The sequence below is a fragment of the Mustela lutreola genome, chromosome 6 (genome assembly GCF_030435805.1).
Source record: "Mustela lutreola isolate mMusLut2 chromosome 6, mMusLut2.pri, whole genome shotgun sequence".
Taxonomy (NCBI): Eukaryota; Metazoa; Chordata; class Mammalia; order Carnivora; family Mustelidae; genus Mustela; species Mustela lutreola.
The window spans coordinates 148,621,329-148,639,025 of record NC_081295.1 but is presented as its reverse complement, the minus strand read 5'-3'; the positions used below and the strand labels follow the sequence as shown (position 1 = coordinate 148,639,025).

General features: G+C 46.0%; 1 protein-coding gene across 4 annotated transcripts in view; it reads left to right on the top strand.

The window, feature by feature from the left end:
- The window catches only part of NUP153 (nucleoporin 153), an 83,413-nt gene extending 66,332 nt beyond the window's left edge, over nt 1–17,081 (top strand). For all 4 annotated transcript variants that reach the window (XM_059179419.1, XM_059179420.1, XM_059179418.1 and 1 more), the window contains 6 exons: nt 2,732–2,926; nt 5,878–6,762; nt 9,125–9,481; nt 10,133–10,405; nt 15,369–15,543; nt 15,731–17,081. In XM_059179419.1, coding sequence (XP_059035402.1) covers nt 2,732–2,926; nt 5,878–6,762; nt 9,125–9,481; nt 10,133–10,405; nt 15,369–15,543; nt 15,731–15,815 — 1,970 coding nt within the window. In that variant the 3' untranslated portion in view covers nt 15,816–17,081. The remainder of the gene's footprint in view (nt 1–2,731; nt 2,927–5,877; nt 6,763–9,124; nt 9,482–10,132; nt 10,406–15,368; nt 15,544–15,730) is intronic.
- The last annotated feature ends 616 nt before the right edge of the window (nt 17,082–17,697 follow it).

Below are 17,697 nucleotides of genomic sequence, written 5' to 3'. Positions count from 1 at the left end.
TTGACTAGTACAGATGCTGAAAGATCTTAGAAGGGGCAGCCTTCAGCCTTTCTCAGACTGTTCTCCAGAACGAAATAGCACTTCATCTCTTTCCCTCTTAGAAGTGAGGATGGCAATTGGTCATTTCCAGAGAAGTTTTCACAGAAGGTAGTCAGTATCACTTTATGAGAGGCTGACTGTTAATGGTGATACCTGTACCTCTGTTCTCTGCCAGAGAGATTGCAGTGAGAGCAAATTACTGAATCATGAATGAAAAAAATTCTAACCTGGCAGTGAGAAAAAAGGAGTCAGGTTTGAGTTTTTCCTGTGTCTCTGTTCAAATTTGAAGAAGTTACTGAGATTCACAACTGGAAATGACTTCTTGCTGTTTTTGTAATAATGTTATAGAATTGTTTGGTCTAGGTATATGGCAACCTGGATACTAAGTAAAACCTTTTATGGATGCCCTGGGAATTATGCTTTCCTTTTTATTGCATTATTCATGGATATGAAGTTTTAGGTCTGCAACGGGAAGTTCTTTATTTGTTAGCCTCTACCCTATGTCTGAACATAAGGAGTGAGCCATAATTCTCATTCTCACTGCACATCTCCACAAGAATAAGATTTCAGAGTCTTCATTCTGAAATAACTTTCCTTTTCCATCTGTCATTCCTCCTCCTCCCCTAAAGGGGAAAAAGAAAAAAAGGGCAAGTCTTTGATCAAACAAGAAACCAGAATTAATTCTGAGTTGATTAGGAGAATAAAACTGAGTTAGGAAGTAAAGTAATGTTAGGAAGTAAAAGTAATGTCAGCTATGGATAAAGGAAGCTCGTACATTTATTAAAGAAATCCCAGCTTCATCCTGTAAATGATGAGCCATCATTTTAAGCAGAGGAGTGATACAGTTAAAGTTGTGTGTTTGACAGATTTCTTGGTGGCTTTTTGGAGGGTAGATCTGAAGACAACAAAAGTTGGAGGCATACCGGAGGACAGATGAGATTGTTGTATCAGTAGTACGTGTGGGCAAAGGTAACGGCAACTGATACTAATGGAGTCAAACCAGGATGTCAGATAATGTACAGTTGAAGCCCTGTGGGTTTTGAAGTTGTGAAGTTGAAGCTGTGAAGTTGACAAATAATGTGAGGACTTTGGATATCCTAGAATAGGCGCTCCAGGCTGGAAATACAGATTTGGGAGTCATTAGGTTATAGTTTTCCAAGAAGGCATGGGAGTAGAGGCTACATAAACTGAGGGGTTGGTGGGAATAGAGAAGATGGCTCGAAACTGAACTCTTTTAACCTAAGGGGGTGGCAGGAACGAAATTTTGGAACAGTTAATCTTTATTTATTTATTAAGATTTTATTTATTTGACACAGAGAGCAGAAGTAGGCAGAGAGGCAGGCGGGGCAGGGGGTGGGGGTTCTGGCTCCCTGCCAAGCAGAGAGCCCGATGCGGGGCTCGATCCCAGGACCCTGGGATCATGACCTGAGCTGAAGGCAGAGGCTTAACCCACTGAGCTACTCAGGTGCCCCTGGAACAGTTAATCTTCTAGAGGAGGAACCAGAGAGGAGGAAATCCCAAAACTACATGGCACTGGTTGCTTCTTAGAAGAATGAACCTTGGGGAACAAGAGCAGAGGTTGCAGTAAGAAGACCGTTACTCAAGCAAGAGCTGAGGGCTGCTTGACTCGGGGGAGCAGTAGGAGGCTCAGAAAAGGTGAAGGAAACAGGAGAAACAGGAAGACGCTTCTAGCCGTGCTGCCCAGCTGGCCGGGGGCACTGCCCCCGGGAAGGAGACCACAGAGCTGCGACTGCAGGTACTGCTTCGTTGCTCATGAGACTTTTGAGGACGGTGGACCGACGATGCAACCTCGGGGAGCAGTTTTCGTGGCAAGATGGAGGAGAACCTAATGGTAGAACAGACGCCAGGTGCCTGGGAGAGGTGACAGGACAGCAGGTGGAGACGCCGGAGTCAGTGACTCCCCTCATCACACACTTGCTTCACGACGGCTTCGCGGGGCCATCCTTCCCGTGCCCCCTCTGCTCCCCACGGACTTGCCAGTTCTGCTGAAGATTTAAATGACCCCTCTGCGAATCCGTTCTTCTCCTGCTCCTTAGTCAGCTCTTTCTTCACTCATCACTTTCCATCTTGGTGATGGTGCTACTACGCATTATGTTGTACTTTTCCCCTTGTAGACCGTTAGCACTTTGAGAAGTTAAGCGGCATTTCATTCATCCCCATGTCCTTAGAACTGTGGTATATTATGGTACTTAATAAATGTTAAATAGCTAGGTTCTAACCAATGCCATGAACTTCTGTGTAAAAATTTCAAAGGCAGAGACCTGGGTTTTGAAATCGTGCAGTTGATGCGGTCTGTGGCTATGTATTTTATGTGTTAGACTATTGCCTAGAATTTATATCTTAGATTTCAAAATGCTATGCTGTTCGAAGAGATTTGATAAAGATTCTTAAGGACATTTTAGTCTTTCAGTCTCTGATTACTGAGCACGTGTTTTTTTTTTTTTTAAACCATGATTATTCAAAACTCGGGTTAAGAGAGCTCATCACTGGGCAAGGTGAGTGTGAGCTGCTTGTTTGTAAGATTAAAAGAATTCTGATATGTCTATATTGTTTTTAACAGTGTAAAGTCTATATTCCTGGCACTTTACACTAATTGAACATTTAGACTTAGTGGTATCTTAAGATATTGACATAATGTGAATTAGAATTTGTTTCCTTACTGTTTTTTTAGGAAGTTCGGTACCTGCTTCAAGTAGCAGCACTGTCCCCACCTCTCTGTCTTCTGGAAGCTGCTTGGGGTTAGACAAGTTCAAGAAACCCGAGGGCAGCTGGGACTGTGAAGTGTGCCTGGTACAGAATAAAGCAGATGCTACTAAATGTGTGGCGTGCGAAAGTGCAAAGCCAGGCACAAAATCTGAGTTTAAAGGTAAGGCATCGGTGCAGTGCCTCCTTGTACTGCCATTTTAAAGTGAAATATTTGCAGATAACTTCAGTCTCACATCTGAGTTACTGTAAAGCTGGGTGACTGCCTGGTCAGCAGTGAGGGTTTGTTTTGGTTTGTTTGTTTGTTTGTTTTTTTGTTTTGCTTTATTTATTTATTTATTTATTCCCTGCAACTGTTAAGGGACTGACTATTCTATCTTGTGTTGAGTCTGAGAGAATTGCAGATACTTGTTTCTAACTGTTAACAGCCCTTTGGGATTTAGATGAGTTTCCTGATTCTGGGGATTTACACCCTGAGAACCAAGTAATCTGGACTTGGGCTTTGGTTTCCCAGAGAATGTTCCAGAGAAAGGAGTCTCTTAATAATTTTGTTTTGTAAATACAAAGGAAGAGCCTCTAAAAACAATTTATGCTGAACTGTCGCCGAAGGCCACATTTTCAAGTCTTTATTATCCTTTGTGACTTAATATTTCATATGAGATACATTTCAGTAAAAAGGTTGATAAAGCTGGGAAAGAGCAGAAATTTTAGATCTGAAATAGCAGTCAGGAAGAGTTGAGAAAGATTGTTACCAATAAGGGAGAGGGCCTCAAAGGCGAGACCATGAGGGCATTAAAGAAAGAATGCCAAGTTTAATCAGCTTGTACCCGTATCTTGGACTAATGACTTCCAGACTCTTGACTGGAAACCAAGCAGGAAGCTTTTACATTGTGACCCACCACATGTATAGCATATTTGTATGATTGATTGAAAAGTGTCACAAACCAATACTTACTCTTTAGTTTGTTTAAGTTACCCTATTTCCATTCTTTTTCATTTTAGAAGAAAAATGCTGGTTGCAACCCACCAAATTAATTACATGGCTAAAGCGACACAGCTGGTTTGAAAAACACTGCCTTTGGGGGGCGCCTGGGTGGCTCAGTTGATCTGACTCTTGGTTTCGGTCAGGGTCGTGAGATCGAGCCCAGTGTTGGGCTCCACAGTCAGTGTGGAGTTTGCTTGAAACTGAGTGTCTCTCCCTCTTTCTTTCTTTCTCTTTGTCTGCCCCACCCCTACTCGCTATCTCTCAAATAGATCAAATAAATAAAACCCCAGACTCTGCATTTGGGTGTTTTAGGTCACTATTTTCCAGTCCACTTGAGGTTGTTGTATAGCTGTGAACCTCGTGGTCCTCTTTCCGTGCCCTCTCCCTGTTGTGCTATAATCATCAAACCTTCAAGTCTGTGCCTTTGAGGCAGAAGTGAGAACGAGTTAATTATTGTCTTTAGCACCTCAAGTTTTAGCTTTCCGTCTAATATCACTTGAGGTATTTACAGACCATGTGGAATGCTGCTTGCTTCTCAGATTTTGATAATTTTTAAGGTAAGTTTCTTAGCGAAAGAAAGAAATGGGTCATCATTAAAGGGAGATTTGAAGATAAGAGGGCTTTGTCTCTATACGTGGGTAAGCCGGGTTGATGGATAAATATCTTGGCACGCCAGTGATTCCTGTTCATTTCTAGTTTCTAAGCTACAGAAAAGCATTATGAAACCAAGACTTTGGTCTTGTCAACATGGTAAGCAAACAAATAGTTTGCTTCTGCTTATGCAGGTCTTCTGGTGTTCTGAGGTTGAACTTCTTTTTAATGTTTGATTGATAACGAATTTATTCACAAGATGTCAAACTCTGGCTATAACAGGATTCCTAGTGAAAAGTCTGTCTTTTGTCCCCGTTGGTTCATTTTCCATCCTTCTCACCCACCAGAGGGAATAACTGGTGGTTAGTTCCTCAGAATTCTTCCAGAGTTTCTTCATAACACATGATAAGCAAATATACTCTTATTCTGTGTGTTCTTTTTTCCTCTATTTTGTTAGAAAATGTTGTGTACCATACTGTCTTTCTGCCCCCTTGATTTTATCCTGGATTAGCTTGGACACATCTTTGCTCTTCGTTCACAACTGCCTGGGATTGCATATGATATTTTGCATGTCTGTGAGTTTATCTTTAAAAATAAAGACTTAGGGGGAATAAAATAAAGAGCTAGGATGTGAAGGTGATCTGGCTGTGCTGTCACCCCATTGATCACTGGGGTGGCTTCCCCTGATCTGGCTGGCTGGGGCTCCCTTCCTCCCTACGGCTCCACGTACCTCCGTCCCAAAGTTGCGTGCTCTGGTCAAAGAGGACGACCTTCCCAGATAGAGGAGGGCCCTTCTCAACTCAAGCGTGTATATAGAGCAGCTGCGCTCCCCTGCTAGAACCTCCAGGCAAGCTCTCAAGGTCCATTCTTAGGAGTGTGTAGGGTAGTGAAGCTTCAAGACTCCAGATGTATCCAAGTGACGTGCTGCATGCATCAATCTGCCTTTCTTTACAGAATAAATAAATATTTAGCTGTAGAATCGTTGGGTCAAAGGATACATGTGTTTGTAATTTCTAGTAAATACAGTTGCCTTCCATGGATTGTGTGCTAATTTACCCATCCACCTGTCCTGTAGAAAGTGTCTGTTCCTCCTCGACTCCTCACCAACACTGCCTTACCAAGTTTGTTGGATCCCTGCCGGTGTCACGGATGAAAGGTGGCGTGTCCGTGTAGTTGGGAGGAGCGAGATGGAATTCTCTTGCCGAACATGGGGCTGCTGCGTCGTGTTCACTGCCTTTCACTCTTCAAAGGAGGCCTTTCCAGAGTTAGTCCTTTTTTTTTTTTAAGGATTTTATTTATGTATTAGATAGTGGGCACGCACGAGCAGAGGGAGAAGGAGAGACAAACCCCCTCTGAGCAGGGAGCCCAATGCAGGGCTCAATCCCAGGACCCTGGGATCATGACCTGAGCTGAAGGCAGACGCTTAACCAACTGAAGCCACCCCGGTGCCCCTCCAGAGGTATTCGTTTGTTTTTCAGGGGGACATTTTGTTTGCGAGGATAGCGTTAACTCAGTGACTTGTGTTTTATATTTTGAAGGCTTTGGCACATCTTCCTCATCTTCAAACCCAGCAGCCTCATCCTTCAAATTTGGTATCCCATCATCCTCTTCTGGACCTTCTCAGACCTTAACAAGCACTGGAAATTTTAAGTTTGGAGATCAGGGAGGCTTCAAAATCGGAGTGCCCTCAGATTCTGAGTCTCCAAACTCCGTGAGTGAAGGCTTTAAATTTCCTAAGCCATTAGGAGATTTTAAATTTGGAGTTTCGTCTGAAACTAAACCTGAGGAAGCTAAAAAAGACAGTAAGAGTGAGAACGATTTTAAGTTTGGACTTCCTTCGGGCGCAAGTACCACGGCTTCGTTAGCTCCATTTCAGTTCGGCGCGTCTAATCTCGGGCCGCAGGAGAAGAAAGAGGAACTACCTAAGTCTTCGTCTGCAGGCTTCAGCTTTGGTCCCGGTGTTATTAACCCCACCCCTGCTGCTGCCAACACCGCAGTGGCCGCTGAGAGCAAGAGCAGCTTCAGCTTTGGAACCCTAGAAACCAAGAGTGTTTCCGTGGCTCCTTTCACGTGTAAGACGTCAGAAGCCAAAAAAGAAGAAACGCCTGCCGCCAAAGGAGGGTTCACGTTTGGCAGCATAGAGCCCGCCCCTCCGCCGTCTGCCTCGTTGTTCGCGCCGGGAAGGACAGAAGAGAAGCAGCAGGAACAGGTCACTTCCACTTCTCTGGTGTTTGGGAAGAAAGCTGACAGTGAAGAGCCAAAGTGTCCATCAGTGTTTTCCTTTGGAAATTCAGAGCAGACCAAAGAGGAGAGTTCTTCAAAGTCCACCTTTAGTTTCAGCGTGGCGAAACCAGCTGAGAAGGAATCGGAACAGCCAACAAAGGCCGCTTTCACATTTGGAACGCCAACCAATACTACGGCTGGTAAGTATTAAACTTGGTTTTTTTTTTTTTTTTTAAATAACGAGGCGTCTCTGATCTCTGGACAAATGCAAATGCAGCAGGTCAGGGAGTGGTTTACACTGAACAGAGCTGAGCGAGACCAGGAACAGCTCTCTGGAAAGGAGCATAGGATTTTCAGTTTTCACTGCTCCATACCCCAAGAGGTGAAGAGGTTATCTACAGCTGTGATGGTAAGCCCGCAGGGTTGCACGTCTGTCCACGCTCCTCCCTTCTGTTTGAGCTTTGACAGTTGGGATTGGCCTCCTGTTCAGGAGCCTAGGCCTGCCTTTGTAAGCTCATGAAATATTTCTAACTCACTCTTTATGTACAGGCCTTCATTCACAAATACAGTTAACGAGTCGTCATCAGGCATTTAAGGAGCATAAACAACAAATATAATTTGTCTCTAAACAGGGGATTATGAAAACTAGTATCCTGAAGGAAAAATGAAAGAGTATTTTAAAAACTTTCAGAAAACGTGCTTGGTGAAATGAAATCCTTCTGTGGGCTGAGCAGCAGAAAAACCTTAGATGATGGATTAGTGAACTAGGATTTCACAGAACTCAGTTTCACAGATGTGCAGAGAGACTGGGTCCAGCCAGCCCACAAGTACCGTTGCAGAAGGGGTGCTTAGCAGATGAGAACAGGACGGAAGAAGTATGAAAGCAGTGACAGAAGAACATTTCCTTTGTGCAGAGAAAACCTCTCCTTAAAAATGAAAACGGCCCACTCATTAGCCAGGACCAGTGAGGTTGTAGGACACTAAAGCCAAAATTTTGAATGCTTTCAGAGAGAGGAAAGCTCTTTGCCATCAGACTTTGAATTTGTAAGACCATGTGCTTGAAACAGTAGAGCAGCGTCCTAAAAGTGAAAATGGTCTTGATCTTACAATTTTATATCTAGCTGAAGGGCAAAATAGAGATGTTTTCAGACAGGCAAAAAAATAGAATGCCTGTGAACACTTCTGAACATACACTGGAAACACGAAATGAAAAATTTACTTTGGAAAAAAAAAAGGAAATTAGTGGATTTTTTTTTTTTTTTAAGTCCATTGTCTGGACATTCAAAACACCCTCCAAAAAAGAAAAAGAAAGTAAATACTCCATTATATACAATTTGGAAAGGAGTAAAAACACGATTAGGTCTAATTAGATGTAATCGTGGTATCACTGTACTTTTTCCACTGAAACAGACTCTCAGTCTCCCATTAATGAACTTGAAAGTGAGCCAGCATGCTCCACTTTCTGTAAATTACACTAACACCCATACCATATCGCGGCTGGCCTGTACAGAGACAGTATTGGAACTGAGACCTCATTGGGAGAGTTAAAAAAAAAAAAAAATCTTCAGGAAGGTGGGTGATTTCAGGCTCATATACAACCAGTAGCTTTCTTCTAAATCAGCAAGAAATAGCTGCACAAATGACCTATTTCAGACCTGTTCCCGAGTGAGAGCACTGTCCCTCCCAGTGTCCTCCGTGTCTTCTCGCTCTGTGTGTAGTTGACTGTGGTTGACACACCTGTCACCTGAGTTTCAGGTGTGCAGCATAGCGATCGGGCGGCTGCGTGTGGTAGTCCGTGCCCAGCGCCGCGCCATCTGTCCCCACACAGTGCCGGGACAGCACTGTAGACTGTCTTCTGGTGCTGGGCCGTGTCAGCTGTGACGGATTCCTTCCAGAGCTGGAAGCCTTCGTTTCAGTTCTGAGAGGAATTTCGATGGAGAGTGACAAGCTAAGCTCATTTTAAAATTCACCTGGAAGGGAGAATGCACGAGAGATTTTGGAGAAAAGGGCAGGCATGCAGACAGGTTTGCTCCGCTCGTATCAGACCATACCATGAAGCCACAGGAATTAAAACAGTCTAGGAGAGGTAACTGCAGAGGGAATAAATGCACACGTACTTGGAAATTTAGTGTGTCCTAAGGGGGGAGTTATAAACGAGTGAGTGAGGACGACCTGGTCAGTAAGTGATGCAGTGGGACAGATGAGGGTCTTGCTAACATTTCTTGCAAAATCAAGAGGAGAGCCGTCTCCCGCCGTCTGAACAGGTGTCCAGATGTAGCCTCCAGTTTGGGGTGTGGGATTGAAGGGATATTTTTTATTCTTACTAATCTGAATGCTGAAAGTTATCTGATCTGAGACTCAGTCCAAAAGCCATAAAAGAAAAGATGGACATACTTGCTTACATCAAAATTCAATATAGCACGTCCATTTGATGAATTTATATAAAAAAAACTTTAGTGGTTCTGTGTTCCAATGACTGGCTAGACTGCACGGTAGGAAGAAGTGCCTTTCTGTGGTTCCGTGTCCTCAGAGTTTTGTGTGTCCCGTCACCCGTGTCTGCAGATCCGGGGGCCACGAAGCCGGCGTTCACCTTCTTGAACAGCAGCGCCCCCACGTCCAGCGCGCCGGCCCCGGCCGCCGCGGGGGGCATGTTCGGGAGCTCCGCCGCCGCCTCCAGCGCGCCGGGGACTGCCTTTGTATTCGGACAGGCCGGCAACCCTGGGAGCGGCCCTGCCTTCGGGAGCTCGGCCGAGTCGGGCGCATCTCAGTCGCTGCTGTTTTCTCAAGAGAGCAAACCAGCAACCACGTCGAGCGCGGCCGCGGCCGTCACCCCGTTCGTCTTTGGGCCGGGAGCCAGCAGCCACAGCACCGCCAGCTCCGGCTTCAGTTTCGGAGCCACGACCACATCCAGCTCTGCAGGTACGGTGACGCGAGGAAAGTGGATGTGTTGCAGCCGGACGGGCTGGGACTGTCCTCTCCCGGCAGGTAACTAGCGGGGACCTGAGAAGTGACAGGTGCCGCTAGGCCGGCTGCCCCCAGCGTGCTGTCACACGTTCGCTGCCTGGAATCACGTCCATTTGGTGGTTCGGTTTAATATCATGAACTCGTGGCGGGGAGCTTTCTAGTGTGAGTGTCCGCTTTAGATTTTCCAGGTGTTCTTTTTGAAACGTTGGGTGGTTGGGTAACCAGAAACTGGAGACTCTCGTTCGGCGTGAGCCCGCGGTTGGTAGCATGTACGTGGGACAGCGCTGGTGGCCTCTGCTGCGGGTTAGGTAGTCGGGCGAGAGATCGCTTGTCCTCGATCGCTCTCTCTGCCTGACAAAAAATGTGGCTGCGAAGGTGGGGACGCTGGCTCGTCAGCCACTTTGCTGATGCGAATTCTGTATGGTCTCACTGAGTAATGGGCGAGGACTGTGCTCCTCGTGATTATCGAAACTGGCCTTGCTGGGGTTTGCTCCAAGACAAGTGTCTGAAAGGAAGCTTCAGGTTTGCTGCTGACTTGCTAGCAGTTTCTTGAGGATTATCTCGTGGTGGCTCTCAGGTGACATTGGTGTTTCTCTGGGCTTCTAGGATCCTCCTTTGTATTTGGCACGGGGCCTTCAGCGCCATCTGCCAGTCCAGCATTTGGTGTTAACCAAACCCCGACGTTCGGACAGAGTCAAGGTGCCAGCCAGCCCACTCCCCCAGGCTTTGGAGCTCTGTCCTCGTCGGCGGCGTTGTTTTCTGCTGCCCCTCAGCCCACACCGCCTACTTTCGGGACCGTGTCCAGCAGCAGCCAGCCTCCGGTGTTCGGACAGCAGCCGGGTCAGTCCGCCTTTGGCTCCGCAGCAGCTCCAAGTTCCGGTGAGTGCGCCCCGCTCATGGGGCCTGTGTCTGCTCTGCCCCTGGGCTCTGCGTGTCTTCAGACAGAATGGTTTCTCAATTCTGAAACTGTGCCTGTGTCTTCTTTCTTTCTTTTTTTATTTTTATTTTTATGTCTTTTTCTTTTTTAAGGATTTTAGTTGAGAGAGAGATAATGTGCATAAGCAGGGGGAGGGGCAGGGAGAGGGGGGAGCAGAGGGAGCCCAGTACGCGGCTCCATCTCAGGACTCGGATCGTGGCCCGGGCTGAGGGCAGACACTTCAGCGACTGAGCTACCAGGCACCCCTGTCGTATTTCTTTAAATGTCTCTTGTACTTGGCAGAATAGAAAAGTATGTGTTGGGACTTCCCTAGAAACAACATTCCCAACTTTCATACAGTGAAGCACTTTAAGGCATTAACCATGCAGTTAAAATGTAGTTCTTTCTTATTCTTTGAGGTGCGGTATCGGTTCTGTCCCATTCCTCCCATCTGAGCTTAGGGCCGCCCCAGCCTAGATTTCAGCCGCATTTTCTAGTCCTCGTTGTGATTGGATTTCCTTCGGGAGGTCCTCCCCGCCGCTGCAGTGGTCTCCTGGAACAGAACCCCCCCCAGGTGCCCAGGACACTGCTTGATGATCCTTGACTTGCATATTTAAACGAACATTCCCGTGTGTGCGCGCGCGTGCATGCACACATCTACTTAATACGGCTAATCACATTGTACTCTGAGGATATATTTCCTCAAAACTGTAGGATGTGTGGTTTTCTGACCGTGGAATACGACTTCATACAGAAAAGCCTGGGACAGAAATGAGCAGAAACGAGCAGCTCGCCCACCACCAGCAGCCCCCGCCCCCGGCTCCCTGCTCCTTCACACGCCTCTTTCCTTTGCTCTGACGTGTCTGGGCTTTCGTGGCGATCCCTTTCCTGGGGTTTTAGTTAAAGCTAACTGCTGACCTGTGAAGCTCTACAGAACATCATTTTGCCTTATTTTTAACTCTGTGTAAATGGAATCCACACTGTGTTCAGTCTCTGGATTCGCGTGGCTTTCACTCTGGCAGAGCTCACCCGTGCTGGCGCATGTGCTGTGCTCAGTCACTGCCACACTGTCCGTCAGTTCATCCATACGCTGCTGCTGACTGTGTCCGAGTTGTTTCTATTACCAGTCGGGAAATGCACCTCTGCTCATTCTTGTATATGTGCCTGGAGGCACACGTGCATACTTTTCGAGGGTACATACCTGGGAGAGGGATTGCCAAACTAAAAGGGCATATCTTAGACTTCAGAAAATAATGCAGGCATATCCTGACGGAGTGTGCCTGTTCGCATCCTACTACATTGTATGAAGATTCTCATATTTTGAGTCTACTGGATTTCATTTTCTGTGAATTTATTTTTTTTAAGATTTTGTTTATTTATTTGACAGAAAAACCGCAAGTAGGCAGAGAGAAAGGGGGAAGCAGGCTCCCTGCTGAGCAGAGATCCCCATGCGGGGCTCGATCCCAGGACCCTGAGACCGTGACCCGAGCCGAAGGCAGAGGCTTAACCCTCTGAGCCACCCATGTGCCTCTGTGAATTGTTTTTTAAGGATTTTTTTGCTCTTTTTTTTTTTGGAGGGTGGGAGGTTTTACTTTTGCTTAGTGATTTGCAGGACTTTTTTATGTATCTTGGATATTAGTACTTGGCCAGTTAGTACAGGTAGCAGAATTTCCGCTGGGACCTGTGTTAGCCATTTTAATCAGGACGTATGGGTTCTTCTCAGCACATGGGGTGGCGCAGTGCAGCCTCCCTTCGGACTCCCTTCGGAAGGGGCGCCCCTCCCCGCAGTCCTCCTCCGCCAGGGACCGCTGTGTGCTTAGATCAGTTCTGAGTATGCAGGTGCCGTATGGTACAGTGCACTTTGCTTTTCTATACAGAATTTTGTTTTCTCCAGCACCAGTGATGCCGGTCTGTGTTAGGAATTTCTTTGTACCTGTCATTAGTTATAACTTTAGCTCTTCTCCCAGTCATACAGATTGCTTCTCAATCTTTCCTTATACGTTGGCTGCTTGTTATAAATAACAATACTAAAGTATTGGAAGGAAATTTTTCACAGAATCTTTTCACCGGTTCCTTCTACCAGGCTTTCTAGGCTTGCTGTTGAACTGTGGTCTTGGTGTCTCTCTTCACCGTTCTGGAGATGGCCCTTCACTTCCTCTCTTTGCTGGAGGATGCCAGTGTCTTGTTCTTTCTTATTCCTCTGTTTTGAGAGAGCAGATCTTCCAGTGATTTCTTAAGTCCTCAGGGAAGAGAATTTTGAGACCTTACATTTCTGGAAGTATCTTTATTCTGTGCCTGTGTTTGGTAAGATTTTGGTTGAATGAAGGTTTCATTTGGAGATAATTTTCATAGCTGTGAAAGGATTTCTCCATGCTGGACTTTCTGGATCTCAGAGTTGCTCTGGAAGTCTTTCTTGATGTTTGCTTTTGTATGTGTGCTGCTGAAGTAAGCACTTGATCTTTGCTTTTGGACCCATTTCTTCTTTCTGAATCTCACTGGATCTTTTCTTTGGCTCCGGTGTTCTGACTTAACCAGGAGGATGTTCCTTAATCTGGATCCATTTTTATCCATTGACTGTGTGAAGAATTTAGTTTGTCTTTTTGTGAATGTCCATTGTTGGGAACTTTCTGGAATTACTTCTTTGAAGATTTTTGTGCCTCATTCTTTTACTTCTGTTCTTTTTTCCTTTTTGTCCTTTCTGGAAAGATTTCTTCCATTTATCTTTTATTTCCCCTTTGGTCAGGATTTTACTTTTGCTAATTTCAGATGCTCTTTTTTGTTCCATGGGGGTGTCCTTTTTATATTCTTAATGTTCTTATTTCAGAATTGTTACCTGTTAGATCTTTAGGATATGGATGATGAGATGTGGGGTTTTCTTTTCTCCCCTTTACATTGTGGTTCAATCCATTTTCTACAAATTGTTTTTCTCTTATTCTTTGGCTCTTGGTGTTTCTTAGGAAATACTTTCCTCAACTGTCTGGGGCTTCTTGGCTATCCACTCAACAGTTGTTTTTTTAAATGGTAGTAGGAATAATTAACATGAGATCCATCGTTTCAGCAAATTAAGTGCACGATGCAGTGTTGTTGACTACAGGCCCCTGTTGTACTGCTAACGGCTGCACCCCGCCTCTGGTGTAACTGCGCTCCGTACCCGTTGGCGAGCCCCTCTCCATTCCTTCAGTTCCTCTCTCTCTTCTCTCTCTCACACACACCCCAAACCCACCCCCCCACCCCCCACCCCCCACCCCGCAACCACCCTTCTCTCTGCTTCTGTGGTTTGGCAGTTTGGATTCCTCATGTAAGAGAAGTCATGCAGTACCCGTCGTGGGTCCGGCTTATTCCACTTAGCAGGACGTCCTCCCGCTTCAGCCAGGCGCTTGCATATTGTTTAAAGGCTGAACAGTGTTCCTGCGTACGAACCGCCTGTTTCATCTCCTCGGTCGCCGGACATTTAGGTTGCGTCCACATCTTGTCTTGGCTCTAGTAAATAATGGTGCGGTGAACTCGGGAGTTTGGATGTCTCCTTGAGGCCCTGATTTTAAATGTTTGGGAGAAATACCCAGAACAGGGTTGCTGGATCATAGGGTAATTTCTGTTTTTAGTTATTTTCTGAGGCGCCTCCGCACTGTTCTCCACGGTGGCTGCCCCAGTTTGCATCCCCACCAGCAGAGCACGGGGTTGTTTTCCTTCACGCGCTCACCAAGCACCTGTTGTTTCTTGTGTTGCTGATTTTAGCCCTTCTGACAGGTGTGAGGTGGCACTTCGCTGTGGTTCTGATGCGCACGTCCCTGACGATGAGTGATGTTGAGCGTCTTTGCACGTGTCTCTTGGCTGTTTGTGTCATCTTTGGAGAAATGTCTGCTCATGTCCTTGGTCCATTTTTTAAATCCGGTTATTTGGGCTTTTTGACTACCAAGTTGTAGAAGTTATGTATTCTGGATATCAGCTCTTCATCAGATACATGGTTTGCAAACATCTTTTCCTGTCCAACTCTTAATTTTAGGAGTGTGGGATACCTCAGTACCACTTGATAATTCTTCATGCATGGAGAAGCTCATATATCTTGAATCTCACTGTAGGTTCATCTGATGGGCCTGCTTCCTTAGGAAGACCTGGATCTTGGTATCAGTAGGTCTTTCCTTCAGAAGGTCAGACTCCCCGGAGGTTACTCCCAGTGTCCTGCCAGTGTGCAAACTCCCTATGGCCTGTGCTCTGGGAGCCGAGTCAGGGAGGAAGGCTGCAGCTCTCCGTAGTCCTAACGTCAGCTTACTTTTGATCTTCTGTGTTCAGTAGGATGTTTGGGCCTTTGTGTGTGGCCACCTAGTCCAGAGACCGAAGTTCTGTCCTGTTGGGGTAGAGGAGAAAAGTCTCGTTTGGTATTGGGGAGGAGTGACCTGGGTTCCTGCTTCTCACACAGATACTCTCCCATCCTCCTCCTCCTCCTCCTTTTTCTTGTTTTATAGTCACACCTCATTCTCCCTTGCAGAGGCCCCTGGCACCCAAGCCTTTGGGTTTGTCTAGAGTAAATGAACTACGCCTGTGCTTTCCCGGCTGCCAGCTTAGTACTTGGCTCCAGTCAGCCCTGCGGCGTCTCCATTTTGTCGCTGTTGTCTCCTCTCTGTCCCCCATCTTCGTAAAACAACCTTTACTCTTATTTTAACATAATTTTTGAAGAAGTTAGGGCTAAATGTGGGTGTGGATTCGGCTGTCCTTCACCCGAAGTCCTTCTACCCTGTTCTCCTTGGTCACGGCTAAGTTGGGTCCCTCGTCCGAGGGTGTCGGAGTGTGTTCGGTGTGTCGGTGGAGCGAACGGCTCACTTTAACTTTCTGTTGGGTGACGGTAAGACCGCTTAGTCCTTCCCCGAGTCCTTACCAGAAAACCAGCATTTTGACCTTAGTGAAGTGTTTCTGCTTTAACCGCCGCAGGTTCTTCAGTTTTCCAGTTCGGCAGCAGCAGCACCACCAATTTCAACTTCGCGAACAACAACCCGTCGGGCGTGTTCACGTTCGGGGCGACCCCCGGCACCCCCGCCGCCTCGGCGCAGCCCTCCGGCTCCGCGGCCTTCGCCTTCGGCCAGTCTTCGGCCGCGTTCACTGTGGGGTAAGGCCGCGCGGCGGGGGCGGGGCGGGGCTGCGGCGGGGCGGGCGCGCGCCTGCGCGGAGCGGGGCTGGGGTGCTGGGGTGCTCGGGTGCTCGGCGAGGCCCCCTGGGCGGGCGCTGTCGCCTTGTTTGGATGCTGAAGTGTCCCGGAGCACCGGGTGACGTAACGCAGTCCCTCTTTTTCACAGGTCAAACGGGAAAAATATGTTCTCTTCTTCCGGAACTTCGGTTCCTGGTCGCAAGATAAAGACTGCTGTCAGGCGCAGGAAATAAAGGTCGCGGTGTGTCCCACACCACGTTGGCAACTGCTGGTGCCCTGCTTCTCAGATCCCGGCCGTACTGTGCGTGGGGCTGGCTGTGGCCAGACCTGCCTGACGAGTTCCTGAGTTCGCCCCCCCAGCCCCGCCCTCCCCTCCTCCTCCCCCGTTCGAGAAACAATAATCGCTAGATCGGCGGCTGCTTCTGCCCCAGAAATAGGATCCAGCACATGACCCCTGATTGGGCCCCGCGGCCGCGCGCGCGCCCGCCCGGGCGGGTGGCTTTGTAGGGAGCCTCCGTGCGCGCCGTGCTGCGCTGCGCTGCGCTCGCCGGGGGACGCGTCGACGTTGTAATTATATGGGAGGAATTCTGTATAGATTAGAGAATGTGGAAGTGAATGATTTCTATGCTGAGTTTGTGCTGGTGTATGTGTGAAGTGAGTGAGTTGGGTGTATTGTGCACTAAAATTTTCTGATAGAGGAAGCCTGATTACAGAATGGTCCATGCTAAGGACTTATTAGATCTAGTGCGTTCTCCATTTAATAATTATATGCTATTTCTATATTTTCATTCTCCTATCACCTGTCTTGCCTTTTTCATTATTTTATTATGAAACTGGTGTAAATACAATTTTGTTTCTGTACTTTTTTGGCATAACATAAATCTGTGAACTTGAAATTTTAATTTTGTGTTAGAAAATTTGTTTGTTCTTTGTTTAGTCTTGTCTCAGATTTTATTATGTAAATCCCATTATTCAAAGTTGCCTAAATCCATTTAGAAATCTTTAAAAAAAAAATTGGGGATTCTTAAAGTGAATTTATTGGCTTTTCTGATCCAGTTTTGTTTGGACCAAAAACCAGTATTGTACAAAGTATTAAGCATATATTTTTATATTTACTGAAATGGACTGTGGTGACTTTGGATAATAAGGAAAAGTTTAATATTAAAGCCATGTTTATTACAGTATAATTAACATGTTAAACCATGGGATAAATGCCATCAATAAAAAATTATGAAATATTTTTTGTTCTAGTGTTAACTTATAATGAAGGTACCAGTGTTAATGGAAGGGAACCTTTTTTTGTAAAGGTTCGCCATGGTCAGAGAAATTCCAAAAAATACATTTAAGTGATTTGGACAACTCCTACGTGAAGGGGAAGTGTCTGGAGGTAAAACATAGAGAAGGTACCCTGCTTTTCTTCTGGTGCTAGGAATCACGCCTACTTTGCATATAAAATGACATATCTTTTTAAAAGTTGAAAATAAACACACGTAACCATTTGCTTGTATCTGTATCTTCCTTGAGAGGCGACTAGACAGTGTTTACTGATCAGGCCTTGGAGACACATGCCGAAAGCAGCCGAAGAAATTACGTGGTCCTTCTTACAGATTCTTTTACTAATTTTCCCCCCCAACTGGATCTCGTCCATGGTCCATAAAAGACCTGTTGGGACAGCATTTGCTTGGGTTTAGAGTTAATTTGAGCACATGGTGATTTTGTACGGACTTTTATTTTGCTTAACTTCTGGTTGAAATCCAAATTCAGAACTTTAAAATGTTTATGTGTTTTTCCAATTTTGCAAAGATATTTTTTGTTTTGAAAACATCTTAGGTCATTATCTGGTGCTGGTTTGGGGAGAGACATTTTATAATTCTCACTTTATTAATAATATACATTTGACACAGGCCTGTTTGGGGGCAAATGATGGTGAATACCGGAAACCTGGTTTTAATGTGGAGATGTTAATGCCTAACTAAGTGGCAGGTTTGTTCATTATCTGCCATCCTCTGGGCCCATAATGAGTGGGAGTATTAGGCTTTCTGCTCTGGGAAAAATTTTCATTAAGAAATGTGCTAGAAATAGTTATTTAGTATTCTTTAAAACAAGTTGACTGAA